Here is an 18,838-nt window from a genome sequence, read left to right as displayed (position 1 = left end):
CTCTCTAAGAATGAGACGCAAAGGGGGTCAGAGGTACCAGGCCAGCTGCTTTAGATCCATGAGGCCAGGAAGCAAAGCGCCAAGGCTGCCAGTGAAGATGCACCCCCAACCCCAAGGTCCCTCACGTGTTCACGCTCCAAAGAGGAAAAGCGCTCTCCTCTCCAAGAAGCAGGAAAACACTGAGCTTGCGAGTGACCTCCAGCCCCTTAAGAATCCTGTGGATTGATCACATGGCTGGCTAGCTTCTGGCAATATTAAATAACTCGCCACCTGAGCACTCCAAGTGCACAGAGCGCACAGGTCACTTGCGTGTTCATTAAACTTGTTCTTTAAACTTTCATTGAGCACCAACTATGTGCTTGCCACTGGGGCTGGAAATACAGAAAGGAAACATCACACAGACCCTGTCCTTGGGAAGCTCACATTCAAGTGAACCAGCCCACCCCAGGTCCGTGTGGTTACTGCTGTTACTAGAAGCCCTGTGTGTGTCCAGGAGGGCCACCTAACCCCACAGGTGGGTGGGCGGGCATCCGTGGGCTCCTTCTCCAGGAAGTAATGCCTGCGTTGGATTTTAACAGACAATTACAAAACCGACTACACAAAGAAGGGCATGAAATGGCATACAAAGGACTATGCGCAAAGGCTCATCATTCATTTATTCATCCATTCAACAAAGTTTACTGATGGAGGCTAAGAGTCAGGCGTCCTGTGGGTTTCTGAGGACACTGTTCGCAGGACAGACATGCCCTCTGCCCTCTCTGCACTTGCTGATTACAGCAGAGAGGCGGAGAGGTGAAAGGGTACGGCTAGGTCAGGAGAATTCAGCACCATAGTGTGGTGAGACCGTGGAGTACAAGTTGCGATGGAGGGGATGACATGGAGCACTCAAGGTAACAAGCCTGATGAGGCAGGGGCTGGAACGAGGCTTTCCAGAATACAGAAGACTTTTTGTTAAACGTTCAGCAGCTCAGACTTCATCCCAACAACCACAGCGATCTACTGAAGGATGCTTTAAGCAGGAAAAGAAATGACCTGTTCAGATGTGCATTTTAGAAGTCCTTCAGCTATAGAAAGGATGGACCAGCGGCAGTGAGACCAGGATGGGGTGGCCAGGTGCAAGGACCCAGGCAAGAGAGGATGATGAACTCTGTACATGTGACCACCACAGTGAGCAGAGTAGAGACAATATTTGAAGGTTTTGTAAGTCAGTAGAATGCACAGGAGCCGGGAGAGGTGAAGAGTGGATGAGTAAAAGGATAAGACCATCTTCTGACTTCCAGTTTGGGGTGGTGGAGATAACGGTATTGTCATTCACCATGAAAGACTAGATGAAATAAGAAGCAGCCATGGGCACTGAGAAGAAGAGTTCTGAGTGCTTTCAAACTTTTTGATGCATATGAGCCTTCTGGTTTATCATTATAATGATTATTTTTACTGGTACTACAACTGCCACCACTGCCACTACCTAGTGTTCTTGAAGGGCAAAGACTGAGGACAGGTGTAGCAGCCTAGTGATGCGGAAGCTAAGTGAGAATGGAACTCCCTCACACCCTGAACTTGTAAAGGTTCGAGCAAGCGTTTGTTGTCTGGTTATCTCAGAAACAGACAGCTCTTGACAATTTCCGGGACCCACCTCTTCTATACCACAGGCTTCACCCTCCTTCTCAAATACAGTCACTTCATTCACCATGGCTTCCCTGTCCACCAGTGCCTCTCACCTCTTCCTAGGATGCTGTGAAGAAATCACAGAGTCTACCCCTGAACTACCAAATCAGAGTCCCCACTGATAGATCTGGAGGCCTTTTCTCTTCTCTTTTTAAAACAAGGGCCCCAACTGAATCTTAAGATCCAGCAGGTTTGGAAACACTGCTCTAAGGCACATCCTGCTCTTCAATTACACAGGCTGTACCTCTCCTGCCGCTGCTGGTAGAACAATCCAATCTATCCCTTGTCGTCATGCTCTCCAACCAAGGACCCTCAGTTTCATCCACTTCTGGAATGTTAGCCCAAGATCCCAGGCCACATAATGAAGGCTCCTCTTTCAGGCATGTCCTTCCAGCTCTCTGTTTCTTTGAAGATGCCATGCAGAATATCTTTTCTTCCATCCTGGGATACTTGTAGCATAAAGAAAAGCCCACCTCTGACATCACTCACCTGTTATTTTCCTCTTGCAAACCCTCCTGCTTCCTACCTTCTTCCCTGGGTCTCCCCTGAAGTTGAGTACAAAGCCAATAACTTATTGTTGAGCTAAAGGCAATAGATGGCCTTGGTTTTGTAGGAAAACTCTGTGGTCTTACTTCAGCTTTCCCATAAAGACAGTTTTTATAAACGCTAAATGTGATTGGGGTTGAATTGCAGTTTCCAAAACTATTATGGCAAACAGAGATGAAATCCTATTGGAAAACCACTACATGACTATGACTAACATCTTGACTTGGGAACATGAGTGCTCCAAAACCCAAGTACCCTTGTGGGTTTATGAGAAACTTTCTTCAGACACATACTCTTGTATACAAAGGCAAAGAGGCAATGAATGGGGTTTAATCCCTCCCCTCTTTTTTTAACTAATAGGCAAATGAGAAATAGTGGCATATACCAACTTCAATGATTACAATTACACAAGCAGTTACAATCAACCTAAATTTCAATTGATTTCTTATTTACTTTAGCTTAAAATAAGAATGGGCTCCTTTAATAATGAAGATTGCAATTCAAGGGGATCTGTTTCCCATATGTAGAAAACATAATCACTTAACTGATGAACTTGCTAGTTTTTAATTAACGCTCTTTTTAATCTACAAAACCTAGCAAAAGCTGTGCAGGTGACAATCCAGGTTTACTCAATAATCACAGATGCAATCTCTAAACAGACCTTTAAAACTTCCTCAAAAAGATGAATGCTGTTGAATCCACTTTCAAATTTCTCTCTCTCTCACAATCTAAATAATCCCAAAGTATTTTTACCTTTTGGAAATACAGTCTTGACCATTAACATTTTTAGTAGACTTATGTATTCTCAGAGTTAACTCTTGCTCATATGATAAGCCCACCTTCCTACCTAAATGGGGTCTAGTGAATGTCAGAGACTGTTCATTGTCCCCTCATCTCCTTCCACTCCTTTTTGCCTATTAGTTATAGGCAACTCCCTTCCTCAAGCTTTGTGGACAAATGGCTGCTCAGTTAGAGACTACCTTGTCCAGCCTCCCTTGCAGCAAGATGTGGTTTATGAGTAACTTCCAGCCGATACGACGCTGCTAGAAGTGATGTCTCTACTCCCAGGTACTGTCTTCAGTTTTCTTTTACCCTTCCCCTATCTAGAAATAACAGCAAATGGAGAAGCCAACTTGGAAACAGAGATGGAAGGTTCATGTTGAGGACAGAGGCGCATCCCTACTGGTCCTGGATGACTCATGTCTGGATTGTTATGTGAGAGAGAAACAGCTTCTTAGTTAGTTCACAGAATGGATGGGTCTCTTTGTTACCCAGTTCAGACTATAGCAAATAACAGCGAGTACTTCACTGAGGATCAAAGTGCTACAAATCTTTGAGTACGTTAATCTTCATATTGGAGGATACTGTGAATTCTGAATTCTACATTATGAATTCTGAAGATGAGGCCAAATATGTACCTGATTCCCAGGGAATAAAAAAATAATTTCAGGTAAAAATGAATTGTTGAATAATTATGGCTCCCTGGTCTTACTTTCTGTTCTCCAGTTAAGTCTTTAGAGACTCAAAGACTTATACTCCAGGAAATGGTTGGTCGAGGATATGACAACAAGATAACTTATCGGCAGTCATTACAATACCATTGGCTTTTCATATTCTGGAGGGAAGTTAGAGAGTTTTATAAAATTCAACTCATATATGGAGCCAGAATCACGTTTTTAGTTCACATTTTAAGCCCCCCTCTACATAGCAGGCTATGCAGGGCAAAGAAGCCTGATGAAAATGTGACTGATGTGAGAGGGCCAGCTGGAGGTAACTTCTAGCAAAAATAAACCTGTGTTATTGTTCTACTGAAGCACTATTGCCTCAGGCTATCATATTCTCAATCATCAATTGTAGGACTGGTAAGACAGCATCGTATAAACGAGAACCAGGCTCATAACCTTCTGAATGGCTTTATGAGTTGGTTGATGTAAAATATTAGTTTACAGAGTTCAATAAGTTATTGATCATTTGTTCATGCTTTTCTCCGTTCATTCCTGAGAATAAATTAAGAGTGATGTATTCAGATGTGTGTGAAATGGCTGTGGCCCTTGTCCTGATGGAGCTTGCAGCTTCACTCCATGATCTTCAAAAATGGCCGACTGTGCAGCTCCAACAGGGAAAGAAGTTTTCATGCTCTCAAATGTACATATTTATTTATTTAAATATTAAATAAAATCATGCCCGTATATTTGTACATTACAAAATATTTACTAAAGCACAGCTTTTAAAAGCTAATATTAAAAAATACATATACAGAAAGTCCCTATGCTTCTTTCCCACATCCCAGGAGACAATCTTGAATGCACTGAACATCCCATTTTGGAGAAGAAAGTGATTTGTGCTATTTGTTTATCGACCTTTCTCCTGCACATTATTCTTTCAAATACCTCTGCAAGTAAGTTTCAGGAAGGTATCTGCAAACAGGTACCCGATGTGAAATGAACAAGCCAGCACACTAAAGTCAAGTGCAGTCACAGCTGGCTTTCCACCCAGTCTGGCCAGGGGTCTATGGTATGAGTGTCCTCTCTGCCATGCTGGGAGTCCTCGTTTGGATCTGAGCTCATTCCTTCCTCACCCCCCGGCTGGCAGAAGCAGGGAGGCTGCCAAAACTGGAAACAAGAATCACTTTATAAATCAGACACCATATTTGCACTAGTGTTTTCTTTATTGTCATAGACTGTTATGATAGACTTTATAAATTGTGGTTGGTAGGGTTGGATCACTAAGAGGCTTTCAGAGTTCTGTGCTAAAGGGGTTGGGGGAAGCCAAGAAAACCCAGCCACAAACAAAAATGGGGAAAAAAACAGCATTACAAGTCTGACCAAAGACATTCTGGGTAAACACCACTTTCGCACACATATAATGTGATATTGTGCTTATGTCTGGTATCTGTTACCACTGGAGGGGTTGATCTCTCAATAATGATTGCAGCCACACATGTAATTTTGTTTTAAGGGTTCACTCAATATCTGTATTAGAAATAAAACTAAGGTACAAACTGACTTAAGAATGCCTAATGCATCCATCCTATTTTTAGCATTGGCAAGAGAAATGAGAAATCTGATTATTTTGGCAAGATGTGTAGAATGTCACATTAACCGATAATCCTCATTGAAGGACAACACATTTGACAAATCATTATTTGAATAGAGTAAGGGAAGGGTAAATCCTTGGATATAGGGAAAGACATGGCAAGGTGCCGAGCACATTAAACGCACTTAATGAACATTGGTTGATTCTAATGATAAGGTATAAATAAGACTCGTCTCTTTCCTAAACATCTTGTCTTGGGGGAAGAAATGGCATCTTCTACCTTCAAACACACATTGGTATAACAGCTTTAATTTATAATTATTTAAAAAGGATTACCTGTGTCTGATATTATTACCTATGCAAAAAGGCTAAGATCCTATAACAAAACAAAAGCAAATGTGAAATTGATGAAATAAAGTTCTACTCATCCTATGAGTCATAGTAACCTATCAGTATAATTAAGACTATGTGCCCTTAATAAGTGCAGCTGATTATTCTCGCCTGACCACCAATTTTCTCCTTATGGTTTGCCAAGTAGTGAATCTCTCATTATGAGTGTTACTCATTTGGAATGAGGCATCATGTCTCCAAAAGGATCCTAAACTAGTGAAAATTCAGCCATTATTGCTCAGTAACACCTTTATACACAAATTGCTTTTCATACTGCCTGAGTCACTTAGAAATCTCAAAGGAAGTGGGACGATGTTCTGATGAGGGAGGAGGTGGTAGAAAAGTTCACTGAAGCCACACTAAGTGTTAATGGACACTATTGCCAGTGAACAACAATTGGCTACCAAGTACTCTCTCAATCTGGGATTTATTTTTACTTAGGACAAGAGAAATTACTATAACTTTTAAAAAAGGATAAACAATATGTTTTTTAAGAATTCAGAAGATGTTCACTTATTTAAAGTAATGTTGTATTATATTAAATTATACACACACATACATTCACACACAGAGAGACACACAGTAAGCCATTTGTTCTCTTCCATGGATTTGTCTGCTATCCTTGGCCCAAGTTATACTGCAAAAATTATGATGACTGTGCATAGTTATGTCTTTACATTATCCAATCGTATTTTAAATGCCTCTGTAGTGGTTTCTAGTTTTATTCCTGTAAACCTTGTACATTTCTTGTTACGTTTATTTTTAGAGCATTTAAAAAATTATGAATGAAATCTTTCATTTATGTTTTCTAGTTATTTGAAATAAGGACAGCTAGTGATTATTACTTATTAATTTTTACAAACTGATTTATTTTATTCTGCTTGTAGCAATTCAGCTTCTTTTGAATTTTCCTAAGTATATAATCATATCACATGCAAATTCTGCCCTCTTTTCTCTCTATATATTTTCTTATTTCATTCTCTTGTGTAATTACATTAGCTGGCACCTTCAGACCGACATTAAATAATGTAAGGACAGTGGGCATCTTCGTCGTGTTCCTGACTTTAAGAAACATGCTCTTACGTTTAATCACTAGGTAACTTTTAGTTTGAGACATTCATAGTAACATCAGGAATCCATCCAGTTCTGTTTTCTAATGGATTTGAAACATCAGAAATAGTGCAAAATTTTGTCAATCACTTTTCAGGATCTATAAGATGATAATATATTTTTTTCCTTTAACCCGTTGGGATTGAACCATTCTTGCAGTCTCATAAATAATGTTAATCATCTTTTTCCTTCCTTCCTTCCTTCTTTCCTTCCTTCCTTTCTTTCTTTTCTTTTTTTTTTTTTTCGGGGTCTTGCTACGTCACCCAGGCTGCCAGGCTGGAGTGCACTGGTGCAACCGCAGCTCACTGCAGCATCCAGGTCCCAGGCCCAAGTTGTCCTCCCACTTCAGTCTCCTGAGTAGTTGGAACCACAGGCACAGGTTGCCATGTCCAGCTAATGTTTTTTTAACTTTTTGTAGAGATGGAGATCTCACTATGTTGACCAGCATGTTCTCAAACTCGTGGACTCACGTGATCCTCCCATCTGGGCCTCCCAAAGTGCTGGGATTACAAGTGTGAGCCCACGCCTGCCCTCGTTCATAATATTATTTATTTTCAGAATTAACTTGGCTGATTTTCCATATTTATTCCTCCATAAGAAACTCAAAGGGTAACTTTCAAGAACCAGCACACCACTGAAATAAAAAGTTTATCTCGTCATTTTGAGGAGTTACGACATGGGTCAATCTAAACAGAACATGAGGACACAATCTTTTGCCTAATCAGAATTACCTTAATATGAAATGCCATTTTGAACTAGCAGATTGCCCCTAGTGCATGTCAATAGGTTGTTTATAGACAGATTACTCAGTATTTAAGAGATAAGCTTCACAAATGGGATAAAAAGCAAACGAATGAAAACAAAATGTAAAACAGAACAATAAAAATGAATAGATTAACAGAATTGCTGTTGCTATAGCTCAAAAATTATACTGTAAGATTAAGGATCACTGAGTTTAAACATATATATCTACTCTGCATAAAGTCAAGCACCTACACACTAATTATAAGGAAAAAGTAATTTTCATAAGCAATGTGTTTTCTTATAGACACATTAAACTAAGAGGTACTTCATGCATTCTACAATGCACAACTTTTAACATTTTGATAGCTCTGGAATTAAGATGCAACTAGAACCTATGATGATCATGTTTAAGTTTTTTAATCAACAGTTTCTTCTTTCTTAGTGATGCATGAAATAACAAAGTAGGCTGAAAATTGGTATCTTAGATTCAATAAAATACAGCAAATCTCAACTTTCAGGGTATTACAGACGTTTACCTTTGTTAGCTGGCTTTATAAAATAGCTATATCTTCCTACCTCTACCTCTGATGGTATTACAGACGTTCACCTTTGTTAGCTGGCTTTATAAAATAGCTCTATCTTCCTACCTCTACCTCTGATGGTATTACAGACGTTCACCTTTGTTAGCTGGCTTTATAAAATAGCTATATCTTCCTACCTCTACTTCTGATGGTGTTACAGACGTTCACCTTTGTTAGCTGGCTTTATAAAATAGCTATATCTTCCTACCTCTACTTCTGATGGTATTACAGACGTTCACCTTTGTTAGCTGGTTGTGCACAACAGCTACATCTTCCTACCTCTACCTCTGACACATGTCCTCTTTTTAAATAATTATATTACTACGTGTGGATTTCTAAAAAAATAAACTAAATTAAAATTAAATTTAGAGGTAAGGGCTTTGAGAACTTCAAGAGTTACTCTGGAATGACCAGAGACCCAGGGAGTTGCTAGATAGAGGCTGGGATGTGTAAATGGATGCATGCATGCATGCAGGTATGTAACGCACACACAGGTTTTCCACTGGGGTCACTGTTTGTGTTCTATCTGGGTTTTGGTGGAGTCAGTGAGTAAAATAATTCTCCGGCTGCAGAATTCTCAGGTGGTTTTGTCCAGGAAAGTAAAACTGGCAGTTATTACAGTGTCTCCCAACTGGTGCTGTCGGTGTAAGAGAAGTCATTGGTCTGCTCTGTCCCTAGCTCTTCTCTTGTCACTCAGCTCTCCCAGAAAATGAGAACACGGACACAGAATCTCCATCTCACATTGCTTCCTGCTCTCCCTACTTCACCGCAGATGACAGCAAAGGACCAAGAGTTACAACTGCTTCTCATCAGAGCCCTGGATCAACAGATGTGCGATAGGGGGTCCTGCCATTATGAAGCCAAACAGAAAGGAAACAGCTACCAGAAAGTTCTGTGAACTGAGCGGATGGTTTCTAAGTCAGGGAATTCAAACTAGCAAACTGACTCACAGACAGGCCACAGCCACCTTAGTCTCTCTTCCAAGCGGGAATTTAAATCCCTCCTCTTTAAAAGAAAAAAGAAAAGAAAGAAAAGAATATTTGCATGAATGTCCCTGGTTGCCATAATCAATCACTACCAACTTCAAAAGAATTCCGCTAATCTCTTTAAAGCATTCCCTGTAGCTCTTTTACAAATTATTAGAATAAAAAGAACAAAGTCAACAGCACTTAGCCAGTTTTAATTTTCAGTATTGGTAGAGTCAGCAAGGGCCCTTGACTTGTCAGCCTCAGTGTGGACTTACCTTTTGCACAGCTCCTTGAAAGGCCTGTTTAATTCTCCTACATGAATCAGGTATTAATTTTGTATCTTGACTCTCCAGAGTTGTGTCTTGAAAATCTGCATTTTCATGGAGTCTCAAAATTCTATAAATGCAGTGAGTGCTATCTTCTGATATTCTATTAGGATCCATCTGGGGAGGAGAAACAGTAAGGAGGTTAGAGTGCTTATCACTAATCATCCTGCTATTTAATGAAGTGTGACTTCAGAACAAAAAATTCATACTTGCAAGAGTCTTTATGTCCCCAACAATCAATAGTTAATACAATGACCCTCAAGATGTGAAAACATGACTTCTAATTCATTTGAATGAGTAGCTGACTGTCATCCACAGGACAAGGCACCGTTAGTCCTGCAGTGGGCTTTTAACAATGACAGAAGTGTATGTGCGTGATTCATGGGGGAAATTGTCAAATTGTCTGACAACATGAAAGTGTTCATAGAGGGGAGGGGCACCAAGGAAATCACATGTGATCACTGTAGGGAGAGGAAGCTTTTTGTCTTTAAATCAACTAGATGCAACATGCTAGCTGGGATTATGAGGCCCACTTTGAAATGCAAAGCATGAAGCCTACCTAAAACAGGTGAAATCAACATCATCTTGAACCACCATGTTTGCCTGGCCTTTTTTCCTTAATCAGCCAAAGAAGGGAGAGAAAAATCCATTTTTTACCTCTAAACAAAACTCGAAGTCAGACGTGTAATCTCTCTTTTTTGTTGACTCTCTCATCAGTGTTTCTCAAGCCGGAATGGTATACCTGTCAGGGGGTGTTCGGGAACGGGTGCAGGTGATATCTGGTGTCATCACATTAGGGTGGAGGGGCTGCATGAGCAGATATTAGAGATGTGTGCTGGAGGGATGCTAAGATTCCTGTCATGTAAGGAATTGTTCCACCCAAAATATACTCATTGAGTAATTAGCTGATTGCCTGTTAAGAATAGGTGTCCAGCATTAGAATATCTTTAATGACTACTCTTTAAAATTGTCAGCCTGCTCCTTCCAAGCCTTTGCAGCGGTTTCAATTGCCAAGTAAAGGGTGGCAATAATTAGCTATCACCTGTTTTAATAATGAGAATTTAATTTGTCCTCTTGGTTTGTTAAATATTCAAGGTACTTCATCTGTATTCTCTTATTAGCTGGCACAAACTAGGCGAAAAAGAAAAGCTACGTAAGTTTACAAAGCTCAGTCAAATTAATGACAAGTCTCTCTTTCTCTCTTTTAAAAAGTAATCGGAATGATGTGTTAGTTTATTAACCAACCGTTAGAAATAAACTAAAAAGAGCCTATCCATATCTGAGAATCTCAAAATGAAATGACAGCCTTTTTTTTTTTTTTTTTTTTTTTGAGATGGAGTCTCACTCTGTCACCCAGGCTGGAGTGCAGTGGCACCATCTCGGCTCACTGCAAGCTCCATCTCCCGAGTTCACACCATTCCCCTGCCTCAGCCTCCCAAGTAGCTGGGACTACAGGCACCCGCCACCACGCCCAGTTAATTTTTTTGTATTTTTAGTAGAGATGGGGTTTCACCCTGTTAGCCAGGATGGTCTCAATCTCATGACCTCGTGATCCTCCTGCCTTGGCCTCCAAGGCAGATTACAGGCGTGAGCCACCGCGCCTGGCCAAAATGATAGCCTTTTAACACATGTACACTCACTAATACAAATTTTATTCTTCCAGTCTTGCACATATAAGGACTATCTATAATCATCACGCAAGAGACACCACCGTGAAGCAAAACTGTGTACAATCTGTATTTATTTTTCCTATATTCTTTAGAATAATTAATACAAGTCATAATATGTGAATTTTTATACAAGGAAAGTTTTCAATCACACACTTGGCAAAAAAAGGCTTACTTATGCCAGTGTGTATCCCACAAGACCAGAAAAGCCTAGGCAACTGATATGAAGGGTCACTGGGTTTAGACCTCAGGAAAGAAGAATCATGCAAAGGCCTGAATTGACACACCACCAGAAAACTGCTGAGCCAAAGCAATAATGTGGCCTTAGTGGGGAAATGCCTGGGGACCCTAAACTTGGTTAATCTGGAGTCCTGCCAACAAGCTAAGAGCTGTCTAACAGAAGCAGCAGTCCCCTTTATTCTTTTTCTTTCTCTTTTTCTTTTCTTTTTTTTGGAGACAGGGTCTTGCTCTGTCACCCCCACCCAGGCTGGAGTGCAGTGGCATAATCATAGCTCACTTCAGCCTTGAAATCCGTGGGCTCAAGCAATCCTCCTTCCTCAGGCTTCCAAGTAGCTGCGACTACAGGTGCAGGCCACCATGCTTGGCTAATTGGCTAATTTCTTTCTTTCTTTTTTTTTTCTTGGTAGAGATGGGGTCTTGCTATGTTGCCCAGGCTTGTCTTGAACTCCTAGGCTTAAGCAATCCTCCCTCCTTGGCCTCCCAAAGTGCTGGGATTACAGGCATGAGCCACTGCGCCTGGCCCCTATATTCTTGATGCTCAGGGTAGTCCATTCAGTAGCATCGTGGGCTCACTGAGGGCTTGCTAGAAATGTAGAATTTCAGGCTTCACCCTGGCATACTGCCTGGGAATATGCATTTTAACTAGATCCCAGGTGATTCTTACACACATTACAGTTTAAGAAGTCATGCTTTAAAATATAGATTTTCTACTATTAAAACAATTCCAAAGTTCCCTGGATACCAATTTTAAAATTGTTTCACAAGTGACATCAATTAGTACAAAGATACTCCAACAGTTAATCACGGTTACTGATTTGATGCAAATAAGTACAATGCAAAGATTTTGTCCCCTTTCTGTTAAAAAAAAATGCCCACATCCAGATCCCATCTCACTCCTATCCCAACCCTCACTGGCCAATTTCATCAACATCCCTAAGGGTAGGGTCCAATCATTGAACCTCTTCCCAAATACTTCAAATGTGCAATTGAGAACCACTGTTTTGGAAGGCAGCATTAGAGCTAAAATATGTATAAAACCCCATCCATTGTTTTTTCCCAAAAGAAATCAAGAATGCATGGCATAATTGCTTTTAATATACTCATTTATTTTGTTTACTCAAGGATCACACATTAGAAATTTATTTTTAACCCACAACCACATGTCTTTCTCATTCCAGTGCCCTTGCAGCTCTCCTTTCCTGAAAATGGATACTAGGAGAAGAGGGAGGAGGAGAGGTTCAGGGTGCAAGGCCAGCCACACACACAGGTAAATGAGGGTCTCTAAGCTGAAGGAACTGCAGAGCAGGGAGGGAGCCAGACGGATGCTGGACCCTCAGCAAATGCCCACAAACTGACTGAACGAATGTATCACCTACCCAACAACTTATCTATTGGCACACATTAGTCTGGTTGGAGGACTGCATGATTGAAAAAGTATACTCTTTTAACTACTAATCTGATAATCTGCATATTACAATCAGAAACAGACATATCTGTAGTGTTGCAAATTATTAGAAAAGACTTTGCAGTAAATTAGACATACAAGGCACTGGGCTAGATGCTACGAATAAGGTGGTAGGCCGGGCACGGTGGCTCAAGCCTGTAATCCCAGCACTTTGGGAGGCCGAGATGGGCGGATCACGAGGTCAGGAGATCGAGACCATCCTGGCAAACACAGTGAAACCCTGTCTCTACTAAAAAAAATACAAAAAACTAGCCGGGCGAGGTGGCGGGCACCTGTAGTCCCAGCTACTTGGGAGGCTGAGGCAGGAGAATGGCGTAAACCCGGGAGGCGGAGCTTGCAGTGAGCTGAGATCCAGCCACAGCACTCCAGCCTGGGCGACAGAGCAAGACTCCATCTCAACAACAACAACAACAAAAATAAGGTGGTGTGCAAAGCAAGCAGTCCCTGTCTTTATGGAACTTACACGTCATTGAGGAACGCAGAAATTCAACCAAAAGTCACAGTAAACTGAGTAGCAAATGAATTCATTGTACTTAGACATGTCTAAAAACATGAAGTGAATCTTGAATATCTTACTTAAAATGGACTGTTAAAATGCATTTGTCAGATAACGTGGTGCCTATGAAATAAACTGCCTCATTTTCTTTTAACTTCCTTGAAACTTAATCATTTGTAGGGTTAAATGAGGCAGGATGCTTGACGTTTGTGCTACTTCGTTATCTGTGTTTTCAAACAGGCAGTGCATACCTCTACATCAGATTTTCAGTAGTGACTGCTGTCCTAGCTAACAAACAACTAGGGAGGTTGGTTTGTGCATATTGGGGGATCGAGGGAAGAAGTTAAAAGAGCACAAGATCTTGAGTTTTCTGAAAAGCTTATCTTTATAGCTAAACCCTAAGCTTTGAATATGGTTATACGGATGTTAAAGACACACACACACACACACACACACACACACACACACAGAGCAACTTTTTGAAAGGGTTTTTTTTTTCTTTGTAAACCAAAGTATGAATACTATGTGGTAAATATATAGCAGAAGCCACACACTATTTTCTCTTTGGCAGGGTGGTGGGGGAAAAGCCAAGCTACACTGGATCAAGTAGATATATATTTTTTAACATCGAGGCACACGCAATCTGCAAACATTTAGGAGGCTGATTCAATTTTATCTATTCACACATTTAAGAAAACAAAACTTTTTAAATAGCCACTGTAATTTTTACACTATTCTGGGCATTCTTCTAAATGCATTTAAAAACTCAAACTGCTTTTCCTTGAGGATTTGTATACCTTTTCTCCACCTTTAAACAAAAACAATAAAACTAATTCCTCATTTTTAACTGTAAACTACAAACATGTTACTAGATACTTTGTTCTCATTCAAATGCATTTAGAAACCCCAAATAGTTGATTCACAACTTTAGTGGGAATCATAAAACTACTATGATTTATTTGGTACCAAGTTCCAATCCAAAAGAGCCGACATAAGTGAAAATGTTAAATCAGCGGCAGGTCATATGGAGACTATTCTCTTAGCTAGGACTTTCAAAGAAGGTATCTAACACATATAAAACGGGAAAGAATTACAGAGTGAACCCCAATGCACCCATCAGCGCTTCAGCTATTACCAATGTATGGCAAATCTTTTTTCATCTGTAAGCAACCAGAAATTATTTTGAAACAAATTCCAGACACCATAGCAGTTTTATCTGTAACTATTTCAGAATGTATCTCAAAATGATTAGGACTCCTTTGGGTAACAATTGTAGACACAATAGCCAGTAAAATGCATCCAGATCTAGCGGTATATTCATATGAACACATTGTTCCTAATATTTTTTCTTTACTGAAGGAGATGACCTTTTTAAAATGCAGTACAAAATTGGGTTCAGAGTAATGGCTAAATTATTTTGCACAAGTCAAAGGAACCGAATCTTCATGGTATTTAAGAAAACCGTACCCAGAAGTCTGATGATATTAACTTCTCCAAAGGAATATTTTCTGGCTAGACTTACTAACTCACATGTTTACTTTGAAAAAGAGTTCTGAGTGTTTCACTATTTATCCATACAACATCAAGACTGCTAAATGATGATGGGAGATCACTGAAAGCCCCGACTCCTCAGCCCGCGGGGACCACCGAGAATTCCTAGGGAAAAGCTGAACAACTCTAACAAGAGCCCAGCAGGTCACTCTTTCCTACATAGCCATGCCACCGATTTCCACAGCTCCTGCCAAGTCAAGCTGTTCATGGTTCCTAGAACTCCTTCATTTCTGACTGCTCTTTCAACATTGGACACTCTTCACTGTTATGGCAATGAAAATGCCATATCCCTAAGGTGTTAGAAAAGACAGACAGTGGAGAACTAGTGCCTCTTTGATCCCTTTTCTGAATGTTGCTCTTTTGTTTGACTAAGAATTTTAATGGTTTTATTAGGCCCCTCGGCTCCATGCCCATAGTAAGTGGACACTGTGTGTTGAATAAATGATTCTTAATTCATTCCATGGCATGTGATGGTGCCATGCACAACGCTGGCATTCCATGCACAAGCACTAAATGGGATGATTATTAACAAAATGCTGGATGGGAAAATGGGTAAACCATTCTTATTGCAACACACTCCAATGAAAGAAAGACGTTTAGTCCCTTTCACATAGATTTGTGTTATCTGTGTTGCAAGTAAATCACTCAAAAGTTGTCTTTTTAGAAAAAAACTCTCAATGGGTAGATTATATTTAATGCAGATTTTCTTAAGTGTGGCTCATTGCATTTCTACTTTTAGTAGGTAATGACACTAGTTCTAGAAAATGCAAACTAGCGGATAATGAATTCTTAACAAAAAGCCTATGATTAAAAGTAATGGAGTTCGAGACATTGGCACATGTCAAAAAACCATACAATCCAAGCAATGCCATGTTTTGATGCATCCCGTTTGGTTTAGTAATCACCTTTGAATCTGAAAACGAATGTAGTCCAAACCCAACTTTCTTTTCCCATAAAAAAAAAATGCACAGTCAGCCCCCCACTTCCTCTGAGAAAGAGTTCACAGCACCAGACAAGAATATTTGAATGAATCCAACCAACTGCACTGCAATTTCCAAGAAAACACAAGAGCATAAACCACCAGAAAGCATAATATTACAAATTTACCCCTTCCTTCCTACTATCTCCCTGCAGTTCCTAGCCGTCGTGCAAAAAACCTCTTCATCTTTTCGAAGGTTGGTTATTTGCTAGACTGTAGTAACACCGTGCCATCACACACACCTCGCTTCCTTCCTCCGCCCACCTCCCTGACAGGCACGTGGGGCTGTCCTTCTTCCTTCACCCCCACAGGACAGCGCCACAGCCGCAGAGCCCCCATGCCGAGCCCGCGCCTCTCTGGTCGCGCCGTGTCATTCTGCCCACCCACTGGGCGACCTGGGCACGAGCACCGCGACCTCCCGCTCTGCGCAGCCCTCCAGCCCTGGGGCCCCAGCACACCTGCAGAGCAGCCAGGCGCAGGCACCGAAATCCGCCGGGTGGTGGGTGGGAAGAGAAAGGTAGATGCCCAAGTGAAGGCGCTAAATTTTTTTCCTACATGAACAGAAGTTGATTCTCAACTTCAAGTGAGAAATGACAGGGAGAAAAAGCATGCAATCACTACCAGAAGAGGTGAGAGGCCAGTGTTGTTTCCCAGCCTGGGGACGAGGTGAGATTCAAACCCATCGTCTGGCCAGGGGAGCCTGCTCTGGGCGCACCGCGGAGCTGGGGTGCGTGCGCGGAGAGAGAGCAGAGTGTGCCCGACAGCCCCGCGCCAAGTTGTCCCCAAACTCGACACTCCCTCTCTCAGAGTCACTTTCCCCCTCCTGAATATGCAAGCTCTGGGGAGCCCAGCCCCGCGGCCGGACTCAGTTTTCAAGTGCAGGGGAAGGAGAAGGGCGCTCCCGGCCGCGCGCCCATGGGAATGTGGCCACTCACCTGCGCTCTGAAGTAGAGGAACAGGGCGACGCTGCAGACGACCTGGCCCAGCCCCAGCCCAAGGAGGGCCACGAACATGGAGCGGGAGGCGGCGGGGGGCTGATGCGGCGCAGGCGGCGGCGGGGTGTGCAGGGGGCCCTCGTGCGGGGCTCCGGGGCCGCCGCCCATCTCCTCCGAGCCACGCAGGTACTTGGTGTAGTCTCTGCTGGCGCGGCGCATGGCGCTCGGCCCTCTGGCTCCGGCGTTCTCCTCCCTCTCCTGCTCCCTCCCCTTCTTGTCTGCGGCCAACTCCGGAGGCTGCGGCGGAGCCTCGACGTGGGGCGCCGACTTGGAGCCCGGCTTTGGCTCCTGGGGCGCGCGGGCAAGCGGGCAGGGCGCCCGGCAGCCCCAACTCTTATAAACCGCTTGGAGAGCGCTGGCCTCGGGAGCCAATCAGCCCCAGGCGAGGCTGCCTCTTCCACTCCCACCTCTGGCTCGCCTTCCTTCCTTTCGCCCTCCCTCTCTCTCAATCACTGTCACTGAAGGGCCTCCTTCGTGGGGGCCCTCCGAGGAGGAGGCTGGGGGCGACTCCAGTGGTTCCAGACTCCGCCTGCCATTCTCAGCTGTCTTTCTGGAGGTCCAAGAGATGGCCTAAGGAAGACGCAGAGGAGACCTTTGCTAAAGGATAAGGATTGCACCTCAGACATTCCTCCTGCAGTTCACATCCTGGAGTCTCGGTTTCCTCCCTAGGATTTAGAAAGTTGAATTTGATGGTCTCTGAAGACCCTTCCTGTCCAACCTCGTCCCCCAAAGTGCTTCCAAATAAAGTTTCTCAAAGTATTTTCGAAGACTTCGAAAATTCCAGAATCCCCTTCCCATATCCCTATTTCTGCATCTTGAACGTGATACTGAGTGAGGCAGGTCTTGAATGTGGCAGTAGAGAGCCTATAGACACTAACTCTGACTTTATAAAGGTGAAAACGGTGCAGAGAAAAGGGTAAAGGGGTGTGTAGCCAGAAGCAAGCATCCGAGGAGGGCTCACCCAACCGTCAGGAAAGAGATGTAACACGAAGCTGATAATATAGTTAAATGTTAGTTTCATTGCTAAAGAAACCTTGCTAGGGCTTTTTAAAAACCTCTATTCAGAACTGTGGCCCTTAGTGAGAAAACAAAAATATTAACATTGCTCACAAAATTCTGATACTTCAGAAGTAGGTTGCTGACCAATTTAAACACCCATGAAACTTAGGATGTTTCCACTTTTTTATTAATACTGTCATCCCACAGTATCCATGGGTTCCACATCTGTGGGTTCAGTGAGCCATGGATCAAAAATATTTGGAAAAAAAAAAAAAAAAAAGGATGGCTGTGTCTGGACTAAACGTGTAGACTTTTTTTCTTGTGATCATTTCCTAAATGATTCACAACTAGTTACATAGCATTTACATTGTAGTAAGTATTATAAAAATCTACAGATAATTTCAAGTATATGGGAGGATGTCTGTGGGTTAAAAGCAAATACTATGCCATGATATGTTAAGAAACTTGAACATCCATGGATTTTGGTATTTGCGGGCAGGGGTTTGGTGGTGTCCTGGAACCAGCCTTCCATGGATATCAAGGGACTACTATGCCTTTTTATTTTGCATCCTCTTTCTGCCTAATTCGCTAATGAGTACTTCTCTAGGCAACATTTGTGACAAATGACAGGTCTCCGAGTTATTAAAGCATGTGTTCTAAATTGAACACTTAGACCTCAGTAAATGTTAAAGAAGAGTGACCAGGTTGGATTTTTTTTTAAAGTCACCCATACAAAGAAAATGATCTATTCAAATTCAAAAATGCCTTTAGCATTTATATGTGTATCTAGCTTGGTGGAGAAGGGACAAAAAATTTTCAAACTCAAACATACAAACAATTGATGTTAATCTTCTACTACTTGTAGTCTTTGGCCTCTTCCTAGTTTTTGTTTGTTAACTTTGGGAAGTAGGTTTATTGTCTTCTTCTTCTCTTCCTCCTCCTCCTCTTTTTCCTCATTCTCTCCTCCCTCCTTGACTCAGGAAATAATTCCGTATTTCTTCTTTCTTATAAATATTTATTGGGATCAAAGATTTTAAAAATGTGTTATAACAGCTAAACCCACAATGACTTTACTATAGT

General features: G+C 41.9%; 1 protein-coding gene across 1 annotated transcript in view; it reads right to left on the bottom strand.

The window, feature by feature from the left end:
• TNFSF11 (TNF superfamily member 11) overlaps positions 1-17,108 on the bottom strand; it is a 34,743-nt gene extending 17,635 nt beyond the window's left edge. The window contains exons 1-2 of the mRNA XM_001092669.5: positions 16,700-17,108; positions 9,316-9,483 (exon numbers count right to left, since the gene is read on the bottom strand). Of these exons, the coding sequence (XP_001092669.1) occupies positions 9,316-9,483; positions 16,700-16,918 (387 nt within the window). The 5' untranslated portion in view covers positions 16,919-17,108. The remainder of the gene's footprint in view (positions 1-9,315; positions 9,484-16,699) is intronic.
• Between the last annotated feature and the right edge of the window lie 1,730 nt (positions 17,109-18,838).

This window comes from Macaca mulatta, chromosome 17 (assembly GCF_049350105.2).
Source record: "Macaca mulatta isolate MMU2019108-1 chromosome 17, T2T-MMU8v2.0, whole genome shotgun sequence".
NCBI classification, from domain to species: domain Eukaryota; kingdom Metazoa; phylum Chordata; class Mammalia; order Primates; family Cercopithecidae; genus Macaca; species Macaca mulatta.
The sequence above is the reverse complement of the archived record's forward strand: the minus strand, read 5'-3'. Positions and strand labels throughout refer to the sequence as shown.